Consider the following 23,366-nt stretch of genomic DNA (forward strand, 5'->3'; position numbering starts at 1 on the left):
TGAGTTGAAGAGCATTACATTTTGATCAAGTGTTATTGTTTGTCTCTAGGAACATGACTTGTACCAAATTTGGGATAATGGGCAAATGTCAGTTTGAGTTTAGGATTGGCTTGTAAAACCAGCTTCCGATTGTGCTGCCTCAGGAAGGACGTGAATTTGTTTCCTGCAGCAAGAAGCGAGCCTACTGCTATTTTAATTTCTGTACCAGAAAGTTCTGTTTAGTTGTCTAAATTATTGGAGCATGTTGTTTCAGAGCACTAAGGAGACTATTTGATTCATAAATAAAAGCTGGCAAGCTATGGAAATAAAGGCAAACGACTGTTTTAATCATCATGGAATGTGACATTCTTCCATATTGTATGCATTTTTTGAAAATGAATGTGGAACAAAATCCCACACGATTATGTAGGTTGAAAGCATTTTTTTTTAAATACCATAACTAGAAAAGTGGACAAAGTGGACCTGAATGACATAATTTGGCTTTTCAAAAGCTTATGACTCAGAGGCTATGAAATGAAACAATTGTAGGGAAACAGTAATTAATATCATGAATTTAAAAGTGAGAAAGACAACGTGACAAATGTGAGAGATGCCTTGTCAACAAGGTAGCAGGCAGAATGGCCACTGCTTTGATCAAGGAAACAGAAAACACAAATTAGAAAACTAGAGCAGCTCACTTACTTCGGGTAGGAAAATGAAGTCTGTGAAGAGATACTGGCAAGAAAAGCATGTTAATCTGGCTATAGGGTAAGCCAACAGAGAAAGATGAAAAATTATGTAGGCTTCATTTGAGTCTTTCTAATGTAATTTCTTATCTTTTGGGGGGCAGTCATTTGAACTAAGTGAATTATAGCATACAGAAATATATAATACAAAACTCTAGCACTTGAGATATAATACCATAGGTTAATAGATTGCGATATAGCTTATTGCAGAAAAAACAAGCCAAGTGACCTATACAGTGTATTTATACATCATTTATACATCACAACTCTCTCTTTCTTTGGTTTAGACAGAAAATTATAACTTTTGATGTACTAAAGGAGCATCTACTGCCTTCCTCTTTGTAAAAATTAATCACGGAGTTAACTAGATCAATCTATACCTGTGACAGGGATTTATGCCTGTGACAGGGGGCAGTAGGCCCCTGCTCACCCCCACTGCCCCGTGGCCCCACAAAATGGGAAGGAAGGAAGGGAGGAAAAAAACAGTGGCAACAATCTATGGAGAAAAACTTGTTTTACTAACTATGATATTGGAATGCAAGATAGCACAATATAATACAATCTAATTGAAATTTAGACTAATAAATCAAATAAGATAGGAGAGACAGTTCCTGAGACAGAGTCAAACCTGAAAAGCTTGGAATGGCTAGGAAAGCACCTCCAGCACCCACTGCCAGGCAGTAAGAGACCGCCCCACCCGGAAGGGTCAGATCCCATGACTTCTGTAATGTATAGGGATAGGTACCTGGAATTGGAGCATCAACACTTTAATTCCAGTACATGATGTTTTGATGTGGAACACTGAAAACCAAAAAACATAAAACCGTGACAGCTTTGGGTCTTCTACAATGGCTTCTGGATAGCATTCACTGTCAGTACAGCTACTTTACCACTGCTGTATTTTTCTGTTGGATGATACTACATCATGGAGTTTCTTACACTGTAGTTGATGTCACTGTCATCTGGTGAAATGGCAGATGAAGGACTATCTGTGAAGCCTCTAACTTTTCATTTTCTAAGGGCTTTTTTTTTTTTTCCTGGCTGTTTCTTTAAAACTGTTTAAGTAGAATAATTTCAGTCACTCAGCTGTGCAGTGATATTCATTTCTACTGGGACTCAGAAAAAAACATGGGCAGCAAACCACAGAATCAGAAGCGTTATCTGAGAATAGAGTCTGTTTCTGTTGTATTTCATCTCAGAGTTCATGAAAGGCATCTCTTCCCTTTAGCCTTCGCTATTGTTATAGTACTGACTTCAATTCAAATGCTGACAGGAAATAATGGCTATTTATAACATTTAAAAATTATCCTTTGCTTTTGATTTCTTTTCCTTTATTATTAAAATTGTTATTAATAAAATTATTATTAAAATGGTTCATGTTATCCAGAAATGGCATGAGCTCTGGCATGCTTATGGACCCTGAAAAACAGGATAGGGTTGGATGCAGTTTAGGCTTTGGGAGAAATCCTTAATTGTATTTTGTGCTAATAAATACTTGACAAACAGCTGTACAATTATAACTATGAATTAATGCATGTTTATGTTAGCAATTGAAAGCAATAACAATTGAAAACAATTGCAAAACTTCAGTGCAAGCTTAGGGAAGCACTGTGAAAGCAATTCAAAGTGAAAATGGGTATTTCTGCATGCTTCTGAGATAAAGGACGTTATATGAAATGAGATGTATAAGATGAATTCTAAATTATCTGTTTCTTATATTGCCAAGATTTTTTGAAAAGTAGCAATGTGAATGGGTATAAACAGTTTAGTCTTTATTTTGAATACATTCAGTAGTGAAAAGAATATTAAGATGCAAATCATATGAGTAGAACAAGCTTACTATTAGGTTGTGTGATGGTTAGAATCAATTCATTTGATACTAAGCTCAAAGATATTTGCTTTTTTTTTTTTTTTTCTTTTTTGGAAAAAATTCCAATGAAACAAGACATTCAAAGAAATGAAGATTTCTTTATCTTTGCAGTGAAATTACTTGGAATGTAGAAAAAAAATTTAAAAAATCACAATAATTAACAAATAAACATTAATACAGTTCCAATTCCACCCTTTTGCATGTGATAAATATTACTAAATCTCACAGCTTTTATGGAGTATAATATCAAAGACTATAAAAAAAAAAGTTCATTCTAATGGTCATGTTATGCTATATATGATAAATGTTAAGCAGTGTCAATCGTGACTCACTCTAAAAGTAAACTTGTGATAATTTGCAGATCAAAGACAAGATTTGTGAAGTTTTCCAGAAAGTTTAGATTCTAGTTGTTAAAAGTAGGTGTCCAAGTCTTACATTGAAACAACAGATCTCTGTATGTATAACAATATCTGATTGTAGTCCCTTAGAGAGGAAGATATGCTTGGTGATAAAAAACATCTTCAGGCTCTTCTGAAGTTGTCTTTCTGGATGTCTGGCTTTAGTATGTGTTTCCACACAATTTCTTTGTCTTCAGAAAATTCAGATAGGGGAAAAAAATGGAAACTGACTGTAGGATGACTATATTATCCTCTTTGGGTCTGAGCAAGAGCGGCATTTTCATTCAAAAGATGTTTCCAATTACTACTAACATTTAGGTAATGTGAATCAACTATTTCTTCCTTGTCTGTACCTCTATGTTATTGCATAAGCATTGTGAAGCCTAAATTACATATTTCACTGCCAATCCGTAGACATTGTTTTTGGACACCTGGTGCATATGTTTGCTCTGAGCAATATTAGTGGCAGTACTCTACTGCCAATGGTGAGAAAGCAAAAATCAATTTTATACCTTTCTGAGGATGTACGCATCTCATTTTTCTCTTTGCGGAATTGCCCTGATGTGAACAAATTATAATGTATTCCTTTTTCTATGACAAACAGATTAGGAACTGAATGCTTCACATTTTATTATTACTGTTTTTGTCCTGAGTACGAAATCCACCTCAAATAAGCTTTTTGAAATTTTGTAGGATGCTGTTTTAATTTACATTCTTGCAAACACCAGAAGTATCAACAAAAGGGAAACAATAATGTAAAAGAATGAAAGAAGAAATATTGTCTTTGCAAAGCATGCTGCTTTTTCTCATCACTTTTCCTCAAACATTCCTGGCTTACTTTGGCACAAGACATTTGACTCATAAATAATGCGAGTGACAAATTTTCCTCATACACCCTTCATAGAAGTGTGTTGTGTTGTTGCAAATGAATAAATCTAGTAAGTTTCAACTGTGAAAATCCTATTAGAATCAATGAATAGTATCAATTTACACCAGTTTATGATCCGAGCATTTAATGTAGAAGGGCACTTTTCTCTATGATTGAGTTTTTAACTAAAATAAGAAAGAAATTTAACTAATTGTTTCAATGATTCCTCACTGCCTGAGCAAGCAATTACAATATAGAAACTCTAGAAAAATCTAAATCAAAACGTTGGATAGTGAGCTTCAAAATCCAGCCATAAATTCATGAGTAAGATAAAAGTAATGATCCCTGCCCTTATAACTTGATACAATTCTGTGTATTTTAAATTCATTTGACTGGGAAAGCCAATAGTTGTCATAACAAATCCGCAAGGAGGCAAACAAGCTTTAGGATTATTATATTGCCTTCAAAAAATCACTGACAACTGTGTAAAAATGAACCACCTCAACGATGCAGAATAAAAACTTAGATTAATCAATGTTAAGGTTGGAAGAGAAGACTACAATCCTTTAGCCTGTCCTTTTTGGGTAATGTCGACAAAACAATTTGCCAATAGTGTATGCATAAAGCAAACTGTTGTTCTGAGCTGTAAGCTTGATTTCTAGAATAATACCCACTGCTGAGGTAAATGACTGGGAATAACAGTAGATGTGCCTATGAAATCTTGGCTCTCCAATGTTTAGTCCACGTTTATTTTACCTCAATTTTCAGCTAATGGGATTGAAGCTCCCAGCAGATTTTGTAAACAATTAACTGGTCTCATGTGTATACTGTGAGAAGTGGCACATGCACAAGCCAGCAGCAATGACACTGCAAATGGCAATCTGGCCACTCCCTTCTTAAAAAAGAGCATTGGCAACTACACTAATGGGCAGGTGTATAATCAGAATTCTTTGTTTTCATTGTGATTTTTTTAATGTATGTAGCTATGCATTAAAAGCCTTTCAGTTAGTAACTTTGAAGTGTGCTGCAGCACCTTGCGTCAGTGGATTTCAGTAGGAGATAATGTGAATATCAGACCACTGAGTTTTTATCACCTGTTTTTCATAACGTCAACATGGAAGTTCTAAAATCAGGCCATTAGTTAATTTCATGCTCTTTTTTTTTTCTGCTATGAAATTGTAATTCAGTAAATAAGTTATGAAAAACAGGTTCTGACAACTGTATACATCTGAACATAACGTTCATAATGTTTGTCCTGACTCAAACACCACCAGAGATGATGAAGGCCCTTTGTTCTTATTCTTCCTGCTTGTGACTTGTCTAATTGTCATCACTTCATAAGCTTGCTCAGTTAAATACAAATTCTCATTGTAAAACATAGCACTGCATTCAATCTAAAGAGTAAACAATTTATATTTCCAAATGGAAAAAAAAAATCAACTAGAAGGGTATCTTTGTGCAGTTAACCTCATGTAGCAGCAATATTTCTAACAGAAGTTCACTTTCTTTTCGTGGATTGAAGGGTATGGTGTGGGACGTGTCAGATATTTTTGTTTTCAGGTGTTTTTTGAAGGCATTGTTGCAGTGACTGGAACTGGTGATTGCATTCCATACTGTCATTATTGTCAAGGAAGAAAGCCTGTAATTTTTATTAGCTTGGACTCCAGTGATTTAGCTCCCAGTAACTTTTGAAACTCACTGTCCCAACTTCCAGAGAGCTGTAATCTCTTACTCAATTCTAGGAGATCTGGGGCTGGTCTATACTCTAAAACAAGAGGATCCTAATTATTTGTAAAGCTTACTCTGTATTAAAATTACACCAGGGAAATAGGAGAGCTAACTAAATATATATTTCCTGACAAAGGAAATTCTGCATGGTCCTATTAACACTAACCAATTTCCAACTTCCATTAATAGCCCTCCATCTGGCATGTTGACTTCTGCCTTCTTCCAGTGCAGAAAGCAAGAACCTGCAGAGAGCCCCTTTATCTATGTTCCCTGTGCAAGCAATTGATTTTGCACACCAGCTGATTTTTAACAGATTCCCTGATGTGAACTCAAGCACTCTTTTACCTTAAATAGTAAGGAGCCTGGACACTTGCCTATGATTTATTTTGCAGAAGGTTTCCTACATACTCTTCTCTCAGAGCTGTACCATTTTTATAAATACATAAATTATAAGTATGTTACCAGGGAGGGGTTACAACAAATTGTTTTGCACCCTTAATGATAAGCTATCAAATAAATTCCACTGAAAGTTATTTCTAGCACAGCTGCCTGTTGAACTGAGGGTCAAAGATCATCTGAGCATCTGTCAAAAAAAATAGTGGCATTGTTTCTGTTACCAAGTCCTATCCTAAACTATGAGAGAATATCTACATCTGTACAAATTATTCTGTATATCTTCTTCTGTATCATAACTCTCATTCTACAAAATTTAGTGCTTTTCTAAGAGATACTCTCCTGTATGTAGTTAAAGATGTAACAAATGGTTCTCAGAACCAAAACCAATCTGACTTCAGAATTCACATGGCTCCTGACCCTCTTTCTAAATTCAAGAGATATGAGAGAGTAAGAATTGTAATAGATAAAGAAAAGCTTCTGTTCGCACTACAGGTCTTGATCTCATTAGTGTCTTGCATCCGTGAGGGGGATCAAAGTTGAAAGCTAATGTACCCACAAAACCCTTGGTGGCCATTACAGCAGTTGCAGCAGGCTGAGGCAACACACATAGCTTGAAGAAGAAAAGAAAATTGTGATAATGTTCTTGTAAAAAGAAAACAAAAACCAGATATAAGCAGTACTGAATATAAGTGAAATAGCTAGAATATTTCTAGCAAAACTTGTGGGATAAGACTTTGGGATATAAAGAGGGTTATTGAAATTATTTTCAGTGTATTTAAATTCAGAAATTTAATAAGCAACTTGAACGTAAACTGCATTACCCACATTCTAGGTTCCCTCTCTGTAAGGACTCGGCGCTTACACAGAATTTTGTTCATTTCAGTAGAGAAGGCCAAAAGAGCACAGAAGGTGGAATGCAATAGGAAACTAGCGAAAAGAGTATTTTTACATTGCCTAATTGGCCTCTTGCAGTGGTAGGAGATGGAGATGACACAGGCATTATAAAAGGTATATAATTAATGAAACACAGTGGATAGTAAAAAGCAGGAAATGGCCTGACAGGACAGAAAATTATGAAGTGCTAGTCTTCAAAATGTGGATGTAAAATTTTAATTTGACTTTGTGGTCAAAAGTGGGTGGGGAAATCCAGTGGAAAACGTAAAGAAACTATTTTAAGATCTGCCTAAAAAATATTTTTAGCAGAACAAATTAAGGGGTAATTTATTTATTAAAAAAAAAAATCCTTGATATATAATTAACAGATGATAGCAAGACTACTGTCCTCACACTAGCACTGTCTTGTGCATTGTGTTCCCTGAGTCAGACACTATGTGAGTAGCTGTTCAGCTTTCTTAGTTCTTCACGAACACTGTAGCTGTATCTAACCATTGTTGAACCTAAATGCTGAAATAAGACTTGAGAATGCTAGAGAAAAAAGCAACAGTGGTCCAGAACATTACCTGCATCACTTTTTGCTGACAATCTGAGCATCTCCTTCATTTTGACACTTTCCTGAGCATTCACAAATGTTAATAAATTTACCTTTACAATGCATTAAAAAATGAGAAGGGGAAATCTTTTGTATGGTTTTGATGTAGTGAATCTACAGAAAAAAAATAAAGAAAAGGAGGACCAGAAAAATGCTCCAACAATCAGGATAATATTAGATGGCATGATGAGAGGCCAGTCTACTCAGTTTCGCTTCACCCATTTGAATCCAGACTATGATTGGTATCAGATCAAACATTCCATTGCCCAGTGCATAAAGAAATAGAGATATTAAACAGCAGCTAAAGTTACTAGTTTAAGATTCAGGAAATATCACCAGAATATCACCTAACGTAGTTATGTTTTATCAGAGCTGTGAGACTGAGAGCTTGCTGGAGAGATGAAAGACCACTTCTGTTGATGTAGTAACTTACATAAGCTGGTATGTGAAATTCTTTCATCAATCAAATGTCAGAAAAAGGATTTGGCATAAAATCAGGAAATCATTGGATATAAAGTTTTCATGGAGAAGATCCACCAGCAGTAATCAGAACTAAAAATCACTTATAATTTTTTGGTCTATTTTGGGATTTTAACATAAAAAGCATAACTGAAATGGGGGTTCTGGTTCTTCTGCTAGGTCCTCACAAGATCAGGTGCAGTTTAATATAGGAAAGTTTGCTCATTGATGCCAAATAATCTTGATCCAATGCAAAAAGTCTTTCCAGAGATTAAGTACTTTTTCTAAGCTGATTTCTTAGCATGAGGGTCTTCTAAATAAAAAAAATAATAATAAAAAAAGAGAATCTTCTGTAAAATCTCACTTTAGCTTTTAATTTCCTACTTGTAGTTAATATTCACCCAAAGTACTCAGATTAATTACCTTAAGATGAACAGTTTAAAATGACTTGAAGAGTATATAGAGCATGATATTTTAAATATCTCTTGCAGTTCATTTCTCTGCATGAAATCTTGGCTTCATCACTTAGCTTTAGCTCCAGATCTGTAAAAACAGCCCTGTTAATTTTAAACATGTATTGGTATTCACAGTGCCAGAAATGGATAAAATCTGGGACAGTGTGCCTGTCAGAAACAGCATTCCTCTCTCTTGTATTCCTACATCAGTTTTGGACCATGTACTCATCTATGACCAACTATACAGACAGAATTTGTATTTATTTCTTCTTCTTTTTATTTTACATCTACTTTTTTTTTTTTTTTTTCCTGCTGTAGTTATCAGGGCTTAAAGGGCAGATTTCAGAAAGCTTGTATTTATTTAAATCATCACACTTTCAAAGTTAGAAAATAATGTAGTGCTGTAGCAATTCTGTTCAGCAAAGAATTACCAACTTGAAGGTTTTTCTGCACACATGCATACAAACAAATGGCAGCTTTCCAAGCCTGGCCACTCTCTGGCAGACATTAGTATTTCGATATGCTGAATTTGCTAACATAAATCATATAATCAGAATATTTTGAAGCTTTGGAAGTGTACACAGTGCACATGGTTCTGCATATACACAAATTAATCATCTCCCTCATATACAATGTGTATATATTTATAAACAGTTTTCTTAGGAATATTTCTACATATATTTCATTCATATACATACTTTGGTACGTATTTCAAAATATCTTGCTAAGTAGTAATACATGAATAGTGCTGAGACACCATGTAAGACCTAGCAGTGATGACAGCATGTATATACATGCTCTAGTTCTGCAGTTCCACAGGAAACAGCAGTTATGGAGACAGGCTTGCTCTTTTGTCCCAGTTTTTCTGCAGAAGAGCAATCAAATATAGCAGAGATGCACTGACCCTTAATTAGCAGTGGCAGCTGGGTGACTGTCCATGTCTGCTGAGGCCTGGTTACCTGTTCTAAGCTTCAGCTTCTCTTTCATTGCTTTGAATCACCAAAAAGAATGAAAGTGATTGTAATTATTTCCTATCCAACATCTCATTCCTCTTGCATAGAATTTTTTTTTATGATTATATAAGCATAAACATTCAGGAAACTACAAAAAGATTTAGGAACTATGCAGTAAACCACAAGATGACTCCAGAGCTACAAACAAAACCCGTTGTCTTAAGGTTCCCGCAGACAGGTGCCTACATTCTTTGTTTGAATTGAGAGGTTCCAAAAATAATAGAATTTGGCTGACTCTCTTCTCACCACCAAGAAACAAGAAGTATCCTGAAAAGCCAGTATGGTAATCACAGTGAAAGCACACCTAACGTGCTCCTGCAGGACTGCACTTTGACTACTGTATTTTTTAAACAATTGAGAGATAATTGAGAACATATTGGTTCACTGGGGCAGCCAATGGAAAACCTCAGCTCAATGTCCTCTGTAAAGCAAAACTCATATTTCTGACATGTGGAAAAGGGCTATGCTGAGATATGGGCAGATCTAGGTTTGAGTGAAACTATCTGTAATATTAGATTTTGTATTACTTTCCTGCAAAAAAATGCAAGATGTGAGGCATCAGATGGCATATAAATGAGTTCCTGAGCCTCTGGTGGAGAACTGAGATCATGCAGGGGAGGTGATGGCTAGCAGTCCCTATTCCTGGAATTATTTCAGGGAAGGGAGCATGGGACTTTTAAAAATTATTTAATGTGAAACTGCATGGAGAAGTACAACTACCACAAAACCAAGTGCAATGAATCAGTCTGCTTTCTGCCTTCAAATGCCTTCAATGAGGAGAAGATTCTCAGAGCTGGACTGTTGTTTGGGAGAGGTGCCCAGCAGTGGCTCCCATCAGGCAAGCAGGGTGGAGGTTCATATCAGACATTTGCTTACCTCTTCCTATCAGTAAGATCTGCATTGACCCTGAGAGCTACTGGCAGGACCACAGGACCCACACTTCTCAGAGGGAAGCAGGGCAACTTAAAGGGAATGAGTAACTGAAAGTCCTTTGAACTCAAAATTCAAAGCTAACAAAAGAAGGAAAACAAAAGGCCTAAACCAAAATTTGAAGTTGGACAACTATATGATAGCACAGAAACTTTAGAAATGGATTATAACTTATACTTTCACTAGTGTATTGGTAAATCACAGCCTGGAGCTTAAGTTCATGTCAGTGTGCAGTGCTATTGAAAAACATTTTTTATAACTAAGTCAAGAGAAAAATTTATATAATGCTGTTCCACGGGGAATTTTTCTATGACAGTTGACAGCCATTAGGCTTGTTTGATGCTAATGAGGGCAGACAGCTCTATAAGCTATTTCCCTCACCCGCAACTATTTCACTTCTAAATTTGTGCTCAAAAGCTTGTTTCCAGCTTTAGCTACTTTTTTTCATTTTTCTTCATTTCTCTGCCTAGTCTGAAAGTCATTTTAATGTTTTGCATAGCCGTAATAGATTCCCTAAACAGACAAGTGAGATACAAAGACATTGGTAAAAACAACATTTTCCAAGATAGGATGCTGTCCTGTCTTGACTGTTTAAATAAGGTCCTCAGCCTTCTTTTAATGCATAATGTTTCTCTCTCATTAAAGACAGTCTTTTTTTTTTTTTTTTTTTAAGAACACACACACACTTACTAACATAACAAGGTTGACACTGAAGCACTAGACTTACACAGATTTTTTACAAATAATGGTATTATATCCATTATATCCATGCCAGATAAAATTCCAGTTAAAGTGATGTGATGACTTAATCATCCTTCAGAAAATAACTAGTAGTTGGGTGATAGCTGTCACTGGAGTAGGAATAGCAGAGATTTAAAATACATGTCTGAATAAGGCAAAGTAAAGATCTAGCCTCTCCTCTATCCTACCATCTTCCCACAGTTAGCACTGGTGTAGTACAAATCGCTAGTTTCTAAAATACAGGTTCTTCCAACTTCCCTGCAGTAGGGTGAATTATGTCCAATGGGATGTATGTGAAAAAAAGTTTCCTAGTTAGGATAATTTTACATCATAGTAATTTATTCAAAGGTTATTTGAACCTTATGCTAGAGTTCTTAAGAGCTAAGTAGTTCACTGCAGAAGTCTAATGATGATGAAATATCGTTATAATGTCCAGAAAAGAAATACATCTTAACACTAAGAAACCATTTTCAGCTGAATTTTTCAAATGATTCTTAAGGAACTCATTTAATAGATATCTAACAGCAAGCTCTAAGCAGACAGCACTGATGTGCTGGTCTAGACCTTCAGTTAACCCGTATCAGCTTTATCCTGGAGTGCCAGAGGTGAAGGGAAGAAGGATTAACCTTTTATTATTTGTAACAAGAAAAGTATTTTTTCAGAGCATGGTAGTTGTAAGGACAGCAACCACATTAAAAGCATTAGAACATATTAGTCCCATAGTGTTTAGGATTGTATTTTTTCCCCTCAAGTTATTTTATTTACATATTCCATCTCCAATATTGTGGTATTTATTACTATTTTCTTGTTATTCTTCAGAAGTGGCAATCAGTAAAGTCAGGTTTTGATGGTATATCTGCTAACACATTGCTAAACAGAATTTTAAACACAGGTTATATGTAGTTGTGAAAATAGAAGATATTTTCTACTTAATTATAATGCAATTTACAGATCTGTTAAATCTGAGCTAAAATCCAAAATGTTGGATATTCCAACTTTATTGTTCCAAAGAAGGACTTTTTCAGAAGGAACAGGTATGCCTTCCCATTTCTTAGAAGCACTCTAGGTGGGGCCCTCATTTCCTTCCATGAAAACAGAAATCGGGATCAGCCTCTGAGATTAGGGATAGCATGCCTTATCTGAAAAGATAAAGCATAGAGAGCAGCGAAGAAGTATGAGATACATATTATATAATATTATCACAGAATTACTAAGGTTGGAAAAGACCTATAAGATCATCCAGTCCAACCATCCACCTATCACCAGTGGTTCTTGCTAAACCATATCCCTCAACACAACATCCAAACGTTCCTTGAACACCTCCAGGGAAGGGGATTCCACCACCTCCCTGGGCAGCCCATTCCAGTGCCTGACCACCCTTTCAGAGAAGTAGTATTTCCTAATATCCAGCCTGAATCTTCCCTGGCGCAGCTTGAAACCATTCCCTCTAGTCCTATCACCGGTTATCAAAGGCCAAGGGCAGGGTGGGGAGATATGGGGAAAGAATTACACCTGAGCAACACAACCAATAAGATCTGAAACTAGAAGAATGTGGTTTTCTATTAACTTGACCAAAATATGTCAATTATAGTGTGAAATATCTGATGGAGCAATCTTTCTTTTTTTCTGGTTGACCTTGCCTCAAGGATTCATTCCTTCAGAAATTAGGCTAGTGTAATTCTATTTTATGCTTTTCAAGTTCTTACACTGCTCTCATCCTCAAAATATTTCAGTGCCTTGCAGGTTCAACATTATAATCAGATGGATGAATGTGATACTCTATCTTGCTTCCTTTTCCTGTAAGGAAATAGAGTTTGCAGGTGTCTCAAATGTAGGTAGAAATGCTAGTATTACATGTTTATTATACAGATACATACTAATAAAGGCAAGCTGAAGATATAAGACATCCACTAGGAGAAGGTGATGAGTCCTTCACTGGTATTGGTTGGAACCCAGAGCTTTGAAAAAAAACTGTATTTTCCACTGATGAAAAGCTATGAAAAAATTTATAGATTTTTTTCTTTTTTTTTTTTTTTCAAAACGAAAACAATGATCAAGTTCATCAGCAAAGAAGGAAGTAGGATTTTTGAGTGAGAGCAAACATGAGGCAGAATAAGAAAACATCTGTTGTGTCCACTGATGTTTGATTAAAGGAATAGGACAGGAAGTTGGCAGAAACACAAATAGATTTCCCATTGGGCAAAATAATTTCCAACAAAACGAACACATTAAAAGTAACTGTTGTCAAAACTCAATAAATAATGCTGGTCTGTAAATTGAGAAAAGGAACAAATGATGACAAAATAACCATTTTTTAATGTTGAAGTTTCAAACTTTCTGTGGAGGTGTGTAGTTTTTTATGTGGGCTTAGAATATGTCTCCTCTGTTTAAAAGTCACATGGTTTTAAAAATACATTTTTGTAGGAATTTTTACTTGCTTACTTGTTCTGGAGTATGCATGCTTAATCTATTTCTTAATCAATTTTCTATTTTTACTTCTTTCCCGGGTACTCCTTTTTCTCATTTATTCCCTTCCTACTTGTTCTGCCCTAAGCATCTGCAAAGTCTGTTTTCCATACGCAATGAAATCTTATAGAGATGAGATATGCCTTATGTATTCTTTATCATCTACAGGAAAATATATCCTCATCTTCTGGCCATAAAACTAGTATTGCATCTAAATCCCAAGGCTCAGCTTCGCCACTGCATCCTGTTTTGCGACAAGGGAAAAGCAGCTGCCCTGGAGCAGCTCTAATAAGACATGTGAACTACAGTTTCAATTCCAATTCTAGCCAAATGCCCCACATGCTTTCTCAACAACAGACTCATCTTCCCTTAAGAACTACACAGGCTTTCTGTAGGAAGAGCACTTGAAAAGGCTATAGAAATATTACAAAACACATACTCCCCTAATAATTTAAAGCAACTCCCAAGACCTCCAGTCTTCTGGAGTCCTCCTCTCCAGTGTTAATGACAATCCTCAAATAGAACAGATATTCTCTGGAGAAGACAATTGAAGTATTTCTTGGGATTTTCATTCCAAAATTCCAAAAGGTATTGAATTGCATTATTGGGACTACCAACACCATTAGATGACTTAGAGTTAAAGACACTCTGACCAGTGATGTGTGATATTTTCCATGAGGACAATGTACCTTAATTATTTAGGCTATTATAAGAAACAGAGGCCAACTGTGCTCTTATAGTACCATACATACTACAAGTTCCACACACTGGTACAAAAAGACTCAGCTTGTAATTTAGAGCTTGCCACTAATTCAACTATTGTCAACTGCTCATTGAATTAGACACAATTAAGCACTTATGTACTTCAGGAGCACTCAGTAGCCCTACTTCTATTGTCCTCATCTAGCTTTATTTATGCATGCAGCTTCTGGTTTGTTTTGTGGTTAGAGGTAGTCTTTCTTACACTGAGTACTGCAAAAGTCTGTATTCTTACTAATTTCCAAGTGGTCTGTTTACATCCCAATATTCTCATCACCAAAATTTTAACTTAAAATGTTAACGTTTCTAGGACACCACATAATAAGGCATATTAAAATCATGATAAGATAATCTATGGACTTTTTAGTTACTGGTATATTTATATTTTCTTACTATATATATGATGTGTATATATATTGTGTATATAGTTAGGTGTAAATATTATATGCATCTTACAACTCCATGCAACAAATATATATTAACTTCTTTGACAACCTGTATTAAGTTACTCCAGACTGAGATCTGCTTGCCTTTAGGCTTTATTTTTTTCTGCTTTCCTCACTTCCCAAGACAAGCATCCAGAAATTACATAACTATTTGAAAGACAATGAGACTGCTGCACTGAAATAAATAAAGGAGTATAGAATTCATAGTGGCCTAAGCCAGTCTGAAGGTTTCACAACCTTTTATCTCCCCACCTTCAGAAAGTGTAAAATGAATGGCTAAATCTGGTAACACCATCTTGGAAATACACAGTTAGGAAGACAGTATAAGTCCTTGCCAATGTTCTCTCTCATACATACTTATATATACCTACAAGCACACACCCTTTTATTCTCATGTACTATTCTTAGCATAGCAGTTGAAAAATGTCATGGATTCTACAGAACAACAATGTAAAGAAAACCATATTATATTAAAGTACACCTTCACTTCATAGCTACAGTCAGAACATAAAGGTTTGCTTTCAGTCAACACGGTTATTTAGGTATCTAAAGCATAATTTGAGTCATTTAGCCTATCTTAAAACAAAAAGAAAACCAAAGAAATCAAACGTAACCACAACAGTTTTCAGAGGTATATACTAGAAGACTTACTGTGACAATTAGCCCTTTCTCCTGGAAATATTTAACCAGTGGAACAGCATTTTGCTTGAAATTCATTAGTCTTCTTTGAGTAGCTTTCAGGTTATCATCAGGTCTCCCTTGCTGTTCAGCGCGCTTCAGTAACCTTTCTTTAAGCCTTTGATTGGAACATGCCAAGAACACCACCAAATCTGGGGTACAGATCTGTGGAAAAAAAAGCAATTCAAGAAGCCTGTGAATAAGCTGACTGCTCTGAAATACAGGACTCAGCAAATCCATTACTAGATAAGACTCAGCTATGCAACATTTGCATAAAGTGGATCTTAATTAAGTACTTTCAATTTTGCGGAGGGTAAGAATTCATAGGCTTGAGGAAAAGCTACTTTTTCTTATTTGAAGGCCTGCCTATTTGTCTTATGTGAAATTATAAGGAAAATTTTGAAGGAGATTTTTTACTTTGCTCTAGAAAAAACTTGTTTAGTCTTACCTGCTGTTTTCATTACCAGAAGGTTCTCTTAGCTAAAATTCAGATCTTTATAAAGAGCAAAATACAAATGCCCTGTATTCTGAAGGGAACTGTATGGTTTCTGTTTCTGGAAGGTTTCTTTTCAGTAAGGTAGCATTTAAAACCCAGCAGCTACGATGAAGCTGACAGATGCCTAGGATTAGGGGAAAACAGACCTGTTCCAAGATCAGCTGTGAGCTTTTGCCTGCACTCTGGTATGGCTCACTTTTTCCTTTTTAATGAATGTTTTATAATTCTACCTGTACCTTGTTAGAATATATTTTCATTTTGGCTGCCCTAGGTGGGTTGTAGAGTCCCCTTCTCTGGAGATACACAAGACACACCTGGATGCCTACCTGTGCAACCTGGTCTAGGGAGCCGGCTTTGGCAGGGAAGTTGGATTAGATGAACTCTAGAGGTCCCTTCCAGCCCCTGCAATTCTGTGATTCAGTTCAAGTATTACATAAATGTTGCCTGGACCTCTTAGTATTATAGCATTTATTTTCCTGTAAGACTTTCTCCATTCCTGTAAATTTTGCTGAAGTCGGTGCACTTCTCAAGAGGTTGGGTGGCAGTTAAGAGGATTTTAATTTCTCCTATCCTTTTTGGTTAGTGTGGCAAGTTCTGTTTCAGCCCCACTTAGTAATTCTGCTTAATGTTCACAGGCAGTCGTCAGAGGTCACTGCAACTTAGTACACATGGTTGAAGAAACAGAAGTCAGTCAGAAATGTGAACTCAAAGAATTTTACAATTTACGAGTGTTTATTGATCACATTCATGAGATCTGATTTTGTTCTTCTAATTTATTGTTTTTACAAATAAATATCCGTCCCTTGAAAGACACACTTAAAAAATCTTTTTCTCGTTAAGACTGCCTTTTAAAATGTATTATGATTCTCTGTATGATAAAAATAAACCCTATTGTACTGTGCATATTTTAATCTCATTACAGATTAGAAAGGGTTTATTGGTTCTCACACACAAGCATGAAGTCATTTCTGCAGTCCATACTTATATAAAAAAAAGTCTTTTTCATATTAGTGAATCAAATTAGCTTACTATTCTTGAAATGACGTAATCTAATTACATTAAAAATTATGGTGGATGACCAAGAGAACCAAATACACATGCTTTGCATGGTGTTTCCAATTTATAGAATAGATTTCTTTGTTCTTTTGTTGATTTGAAGCATACAAGTATATCACCAAAACATCTACATGTGTTCTAAAGGAATAAAGAAGGCATTTCTCTCTTTATGTTCTTTACACAAGTTGTTACCAATATATTACTGTTGAGGGCCAGAACAAAAACGTGTTTCTTAATATGCTTTCTATCTAGATCCCTCTATCCAAAGATGTCCAATTGCCTAAGAATAGCCATATACTAGACTGAATAGTCAAGACTGGCAGGATTTCTGTCATTTGAAGGAATACAACACGAAGTACATGGCCTTTTCTATTGGCAGTGTAGGCATACAAAGGCTCTCCTGGAGTAAAAAAAAAAACCCACAAATACAACTTTTCAAAATTGGAGTGATGGTCATTAGCTCTTGCTTGCAAAGTAGTTCACTAAAAGAGAGGATATGGAGGAGATAGAAAGCAGAGCCATTTTCCAACCACAAAGGACATTCTGATAAGCAGCAGTAGCAAGAAGAATGGTGGCCTCTTTACCATTATTAAAACTAAATGAGATCTCAAAGAAAATCAATTTATATTTTATTCACATTGTGGATGATTGGAGACATGAGGACAGAAACTAAAACCTAAACCCCAAAATAGAAATCTCATATTTTTTTTCTGAGTATATATCAGATTTTGGAACAACCAACCTTGAACTTTGATTTTTCTTTTTTAAATTATTGTGATTGAGAGAGAAGCTGTGTCCAAAACAGGTACTTCAACTTTTAAAAATAAATAAATAAATATCGTCTCTGTCTTTTTAGCCTGTTTTAATTGACAGGGTTATTTCATCCTTTTATGGGATGAATTAATTATGACAGTTAATCTTATTACCATGCAGTAGCTTTAGGGTTACATAGTTATTCATGTGGAAGACTATGAAAGTAAGCTTCCGTGTTTGACTTTTATGCAACACAGACTTATTACAGTGAAGAGCTTTATTTAGGATTTCCATTTCAGCAGATTCCAACAGCCATGAGGAAAGATGGTAAGAAATCTTCAGTTGAAGCTGTAGCTTCAAGCTATAGCTGGCCTTCTTCCTACTTTCAACACTTACTCCCAAATACCTTCAGGACTACCACCTACCACATCCTCAGTTCTATGAAGTCTCACTAGACCTCCTCTGGTGTAGAACCTAAGGTCTTGCTTATCCCATAACTTCTCTTACAGCATCAAACCTTACACAGAGGACTTAAAATAAATAGATCTCCTGTTAAATAAGTAGCCCCAAAAGAAAAAGAAACAAAGGAAATGTCTCTTCTTTGACACAAACCTGAGACTGCAGCTTTCCACAGGCAGCCTCAGTTCTTTAAAGAAACCGTGGCTGAGTAATTGCAACCTCACAGTGAGGGAAGGATCTGAAAGTCATCGTGACCCATCAGGTGTGTCAGTTCTCATCTGCTTAAATCCAGCAAACAAGACAGAAGGCAGCAGACAGTTCTTTTCTAAGAAAATGGGAAAGCATACTCTGGGCCTATTTTTTAAAGTTTCTAACTGTAAAATTAAGATAATAATGAGGTGCAACATAGTAATTGCTGTGGAAAATTAATTAATTAGGCTTTAATTATTCCCTATCGCTTTTTAAAATGGTAAGTTCTCTATAGGAACTAAGTATTGTTCTTAATTTTCTGATTAGTAACAGTAACAATACAAAAGGCAGTACCAGAATCCAGAGAACTAAAACTATTTATTCTGACAGTCTGGCTTTTGTTATTTGAAATACATTTCATTCACTGAAATAAAATGTCACCAAGAACAATGGCTTAAAATTCTTAGTTCATAAAGCCTAGTTTAAATGAAGTATTGTCCAAAACTTTTTTGGAAGTGGAAAAAAAAAGGTAATTCAAGCCCGTTTGAGATAGGAATACAAAATAGAGTCTGATTATACGATGCCTTCATGAATTCCTCTGACTTGTAGAATACTCATCTTCATCATCAGAAAATTGCTGGAAATCATTTAATAAATACATCTCTGCTTGGTTTTTGATGCATGAAATAGTAATTTCTATATCCGTATGGAAACAGACTTAACAGCATTTACTATATTTCTCCTGCATGCATTTATAACCTTCAGGATAAACCCTTGAAAGACTACTGATATTTCATTTTTGTTTTCATAAAATGCTCTGCTTCCATTTACCTCAACTGCACCCATTTGCAAAAAATGCTTATAAATAAAGTGGAATGTAACAGAGTAGTGTGAATATATGAACATCTAAGCTTACTTCTCTGGTAGTACAGCTAGCTCTCTATAAATGTGAGGATAAAACTAGCTTTTTTTTCTTTTTTTTTTCTAACAAAGAACTTTTTATGACTCAAGTGAAAACAAAGCTAATTCAGAATTAATCACTGTTGAGTATTTTGACTAGCAATACAGTTTATTCTTAGACTGAGCTTACAGAAATGGTCCTCTGTGTATAGATTCAGCAGAGGTAGGAGAACTGCATTCCTTCATGCTGATTTCCCCTAACACACTCATCTTATATTGAAGGTAGATAGTGTTACTCACATCCAGGGGAACCAAATTTAACTACTTACAAATCGGGATTTGGCAGAAGGGAAAAATCTTGGTTTATGAGAACAGATAAGTTTCTGGTTATTCACAACTTTCTGAATTTTAACTGATACAAAGAACATATGGCAGTAACTTAAAATATCACTGGTAAGAAATGTTCAGTCCTCTCATTCTTTTAGAATAGTATTTGCTAGTAAGTAAATCATACTCTCTTTGGTTTTAAATCTCCTTCCTTAAAGTGGTACAAAGAGTAAGTTGAGAGTATTCCATTCAAGTCAGTAATTGATATAAAGCAGTATGAGTAGAAAGATGGTAATTTCTCTTGGGATATTTTCTACTTCTCCTCTTGTTGGTGAAAGTAGAGTGGTTGTTTGCTAGAAATTAGATGATTACACTCTCTGTTGTTGTTTCTCATTAGGCAAGAGATGAAAGTACTTTGCTTGTTAATTTCTAGTATGTTCCATTAGACACTCATGAGAAACTTAACCTACAGCTCATGAAAAATCATCATTAATTCAGCAGTGCATTTTATTTCAGTTGGCAAAAGTTCCTAGCAAGTACATTTATGCCAATTCTAAGGATGCTCTCACTTCTAATTACTAATTTTATTTTATAGTTCCATCTCTGCTGGGTTACCAGACTACATAGTTTCTTCTTGTTTTAGAAAAGCAAAATCATGAATCTTCTTGTCAAAGAATGGATTCCTAGGATAGAATTCTTTCTGGCAAATGCTTTTGAGCCATACTCATGTTGCCTGACAATAACTTCCAGCAAATTTCCGAGAGTAGGTGATAAGGCTAATTGGTAATTGATTAAGAGAGCCAGGTGCCTTTAGGGGGGACTAATACAGATTTTTCTCTGTGTTGAAGAGCTAACCAGTTGAAATCCCTAGCTGTAAATACAGTACTTCTACAAAGAAGCCTATGCAGACCTTGAGTTCAGAATTGCTCAGCAGGCATCTTAAGCCTTTCTGAACACAGACTGTTAGGTTATTTCCTCAGAGATAAGGATCAGCAATGGATGAGTTTTCCTTTGGAAAGCACGGAAAAGTCTTTGCACAGAAAAAGAGAAAATGTGAGGTCTTACCCAGCAGAAACTTGAATCACTGCTTGTTTTTCTCAGGAGTGCTTTAGCTACCCGGGGAGAAGACAGACAATAATAAAGCCATTCTACAGGCTTCCTGTTCTTGCTTGCCTTTAAAAAAGCAATTTATAACTCACAGGGCCAATGAGAATTAATGAGAGAAACCTAGTAATGCGACCTTATGTTGTGGTATGTTGCTACTCCTCATACAAATGACTGGTTATATATATCCATCATCACAGACTATCTGTGAAGCTTCTCAGACTAGGACAGTGAAGTGGAAATGTGGGGGAAGGGAGATAGACACTGAGGAAGGAATGAAATGAAGAGTATATAAAGACAGTGGCGCAGAGAAATAGCTTTACTGTAACAAGAATTCTGTAACTGTATTCTTTACTATTGCAAAGAATAGATTCTTCCCCCTTCAGTGGATTATCAGAAGGATTGCATTCATTTTATTAGTTGTTCTGGAGCTCACATTATTGATGGAGCAGGTTTTCCATGGGAAGCTCTTTGCGGACTATGATCTTAGCAGTCGGACTGCCACAGGAGAGTTGGCCATTAACACCTCTGTCAAGCTTATGAAAGGACTGCAGGTATCACTTCTGCTTGGAGGTTTAAGCATCAGACTGTTTTCTTGGCACTGTGAGAGGAGGTCAGCTCTTCCTCAACAGCCCATACTGTCCTTTCTGCATGGCCTGCTTTACTTTAGCACAATTAATTTACACAGAATTTTCCATAAGGAATGTATCTGGGAGATAAAAAGTAAACTTGAATCACAGCTGAGATGAATTAGTTATTCTTTGTAGATGTAGTACATTTATGAATAACATATTTAAGGACATTTTAAACTAATAATCAGATAATTTAAGTAACAGAAGTAGTAAATTTTAACATTTTACATCTTCAAATATATCCTTGTCACCCAAGCCATATGAAACAAAAATATTTATAAGAGTACATTCTTTTAGAAATTAATTCTCTTTATCAAGGTGTTAAATGATATTCATTAATGAGTATCCATTAATTCTAATAATTGTTCCCCATTTCATTTTACAATTAATGAAACAAAGAATTTTAAACAAACTTCATCAGTACTTAATGAAATTAAAAGTGTTAATATTGGTAAGGAAGTTGCTGAAATCGGAAGGAAAGTTACGCATAAATAACTGAAAAAGGGAGGAGGGAAAAAAAAATTCCGACGCAGTAAGTGAAATTAACTGGTAAATAACAACATGATAAATTGTTTCTCCTGGGAAGGGTAAGAATATATTGCCAGATGAGTGAGAGACTGCACACAAAGTCAAACTGCAGTTTCTTCTTCACAAGTCATTTAAGTTCAGTACACCAGTCAGAGCATTTCACTGCAGTGTTAGTGGAGATGAAGATATTTAGAATGCTTGAGCATGCTGGTACTCTAGGTGACTTGCTGAATTTCAAACTGACAGGTTAATGGTAAGTAAACCATTTTCTCCTTGGCATTTTTGAAAGCGTGCTTTGAATCTAAACACCTTTCTTGTATTTGCACTCAGCAGAGATAAAGGATACCTTAGAAATTTCTGCTTTAGGGCTACTATATGTCTGTGACTGAGAAGCTAAATAAAGGAGTACTGAAGCATCATGCTGCCAATCAGAAGGAATTTTAAAATTACCAAATCCAGAAATAATCAGATATTTAAAATAAGTATGTAAACTGGAAGTTCTGTTTGCTTTTAATCTATTAAAATTCATCTCCTCATTTTTTTCTCTATAACCATGAGTACTTGAAACTTAGTTTGCTTTATAGTGAGAGCTGACATTCTCATAATCATGGGACTGAAGGAAATATTCGTAGAATAGAATATTCTGAGTAGGGAGGGACCCGTAAGTATCATTGAGTCCAACTCCTACAGTCTTCAAAGGCAGAATAAAAAAGAAAAAATATAGGCTTTATTTCAACTCCAATAAGAAGTTCCCAGAAAACTGACTGACTTCTCCAGTACTCGCAGCTATGAGGTCTGACAAGTTGAAATGAATAACTGACCATTAAGAAATTAAGCTGGTGTAACTAAGTGACCAGAATGGCAGAGTTACTGCTGGCCTGTAAGCACTGATGAAAATCTGCAAATATCTCTGATGACATCTTAAGACTTCTTTCCTTCTCAAAACATATGGATGACAAGAACAGTAATATTACAATGTTCAAAGTAATTAAAAAAAAAGTTTGAATTCTAATTTAAAATTCCTCATATCTGTAAAGTGCTTTTCATCCACTTACTCCATACTGACAACATTGCTTGGAAACAGAGTGAGTTCCTTCTGGCTTTGAGATCTGAGCAGGAAGAGAAACTGTGATTCTGTGAGTGTTGCAAATGATACACTGACTTATCTTAGGCACTTTAGTCACTGATATGTGATGTGTTCTAATACAGTTCTGCCTAGCAACACTTTGAGTACTTACTGTCCACATCAGAGCCTAGCAACATAATAAGAAAGATGTCGTAATTTTTTTTTAATGATACCTATCTCTGGGAATGTTAGCATAAGCTGTGGTATGCCTTGGCTTGTTTACTAACATTTTTACTAGAGAAGGGTTTGGCTTCTGGATTAGATAATGGGATGAAAGCGTGCAAGAGCAATTACAAGTGAAGTTCAACGAGAGTTTTTTAACATTGTGTATTTTGTATTTCTGTACCATATGTTATATAGGATGGCTATATTAAC

At 35.5% G+C, this 23,366-nt stretch overlaps 1 protein-coding gene across 1 annotated transcript in view; it reads right to left on the minus strand.

Annotated features, from left to right (window-relative positions):
* The window catches only part of AK5 (adenylate kinase 5), an 86,408-nt gene that overhangs the window by 49,801 nt on the left and 13,241 nt on the right, over positions 1 to 23,366 (minus strand). The window contains exon 6 of the mRNA XM_031600668.2: positions 15,395 to 15,586. Within this exon, the coding sequence (XP_031456528.1) occupies positions 15,395 to 15,586 (192 nt within the window). The remainder of the gene's footprint in view (positions 1 to 15,394; positions 15,587 to 23,366) is intronic.

This window comes from Phasianus colchicus, chromosome 9, assembly GCF_987193195.1.
Source record: "Phasianus colchicus chromosome 9, bPhaCol1.hap1.1, whole genome shotgun sequence".
Taxonomy (NCBI): Eukaryota; Metazoa; Chordata; class Aves; order Galliformes; family Phasianidae; genus Phasianus; species Phasianus colchicus.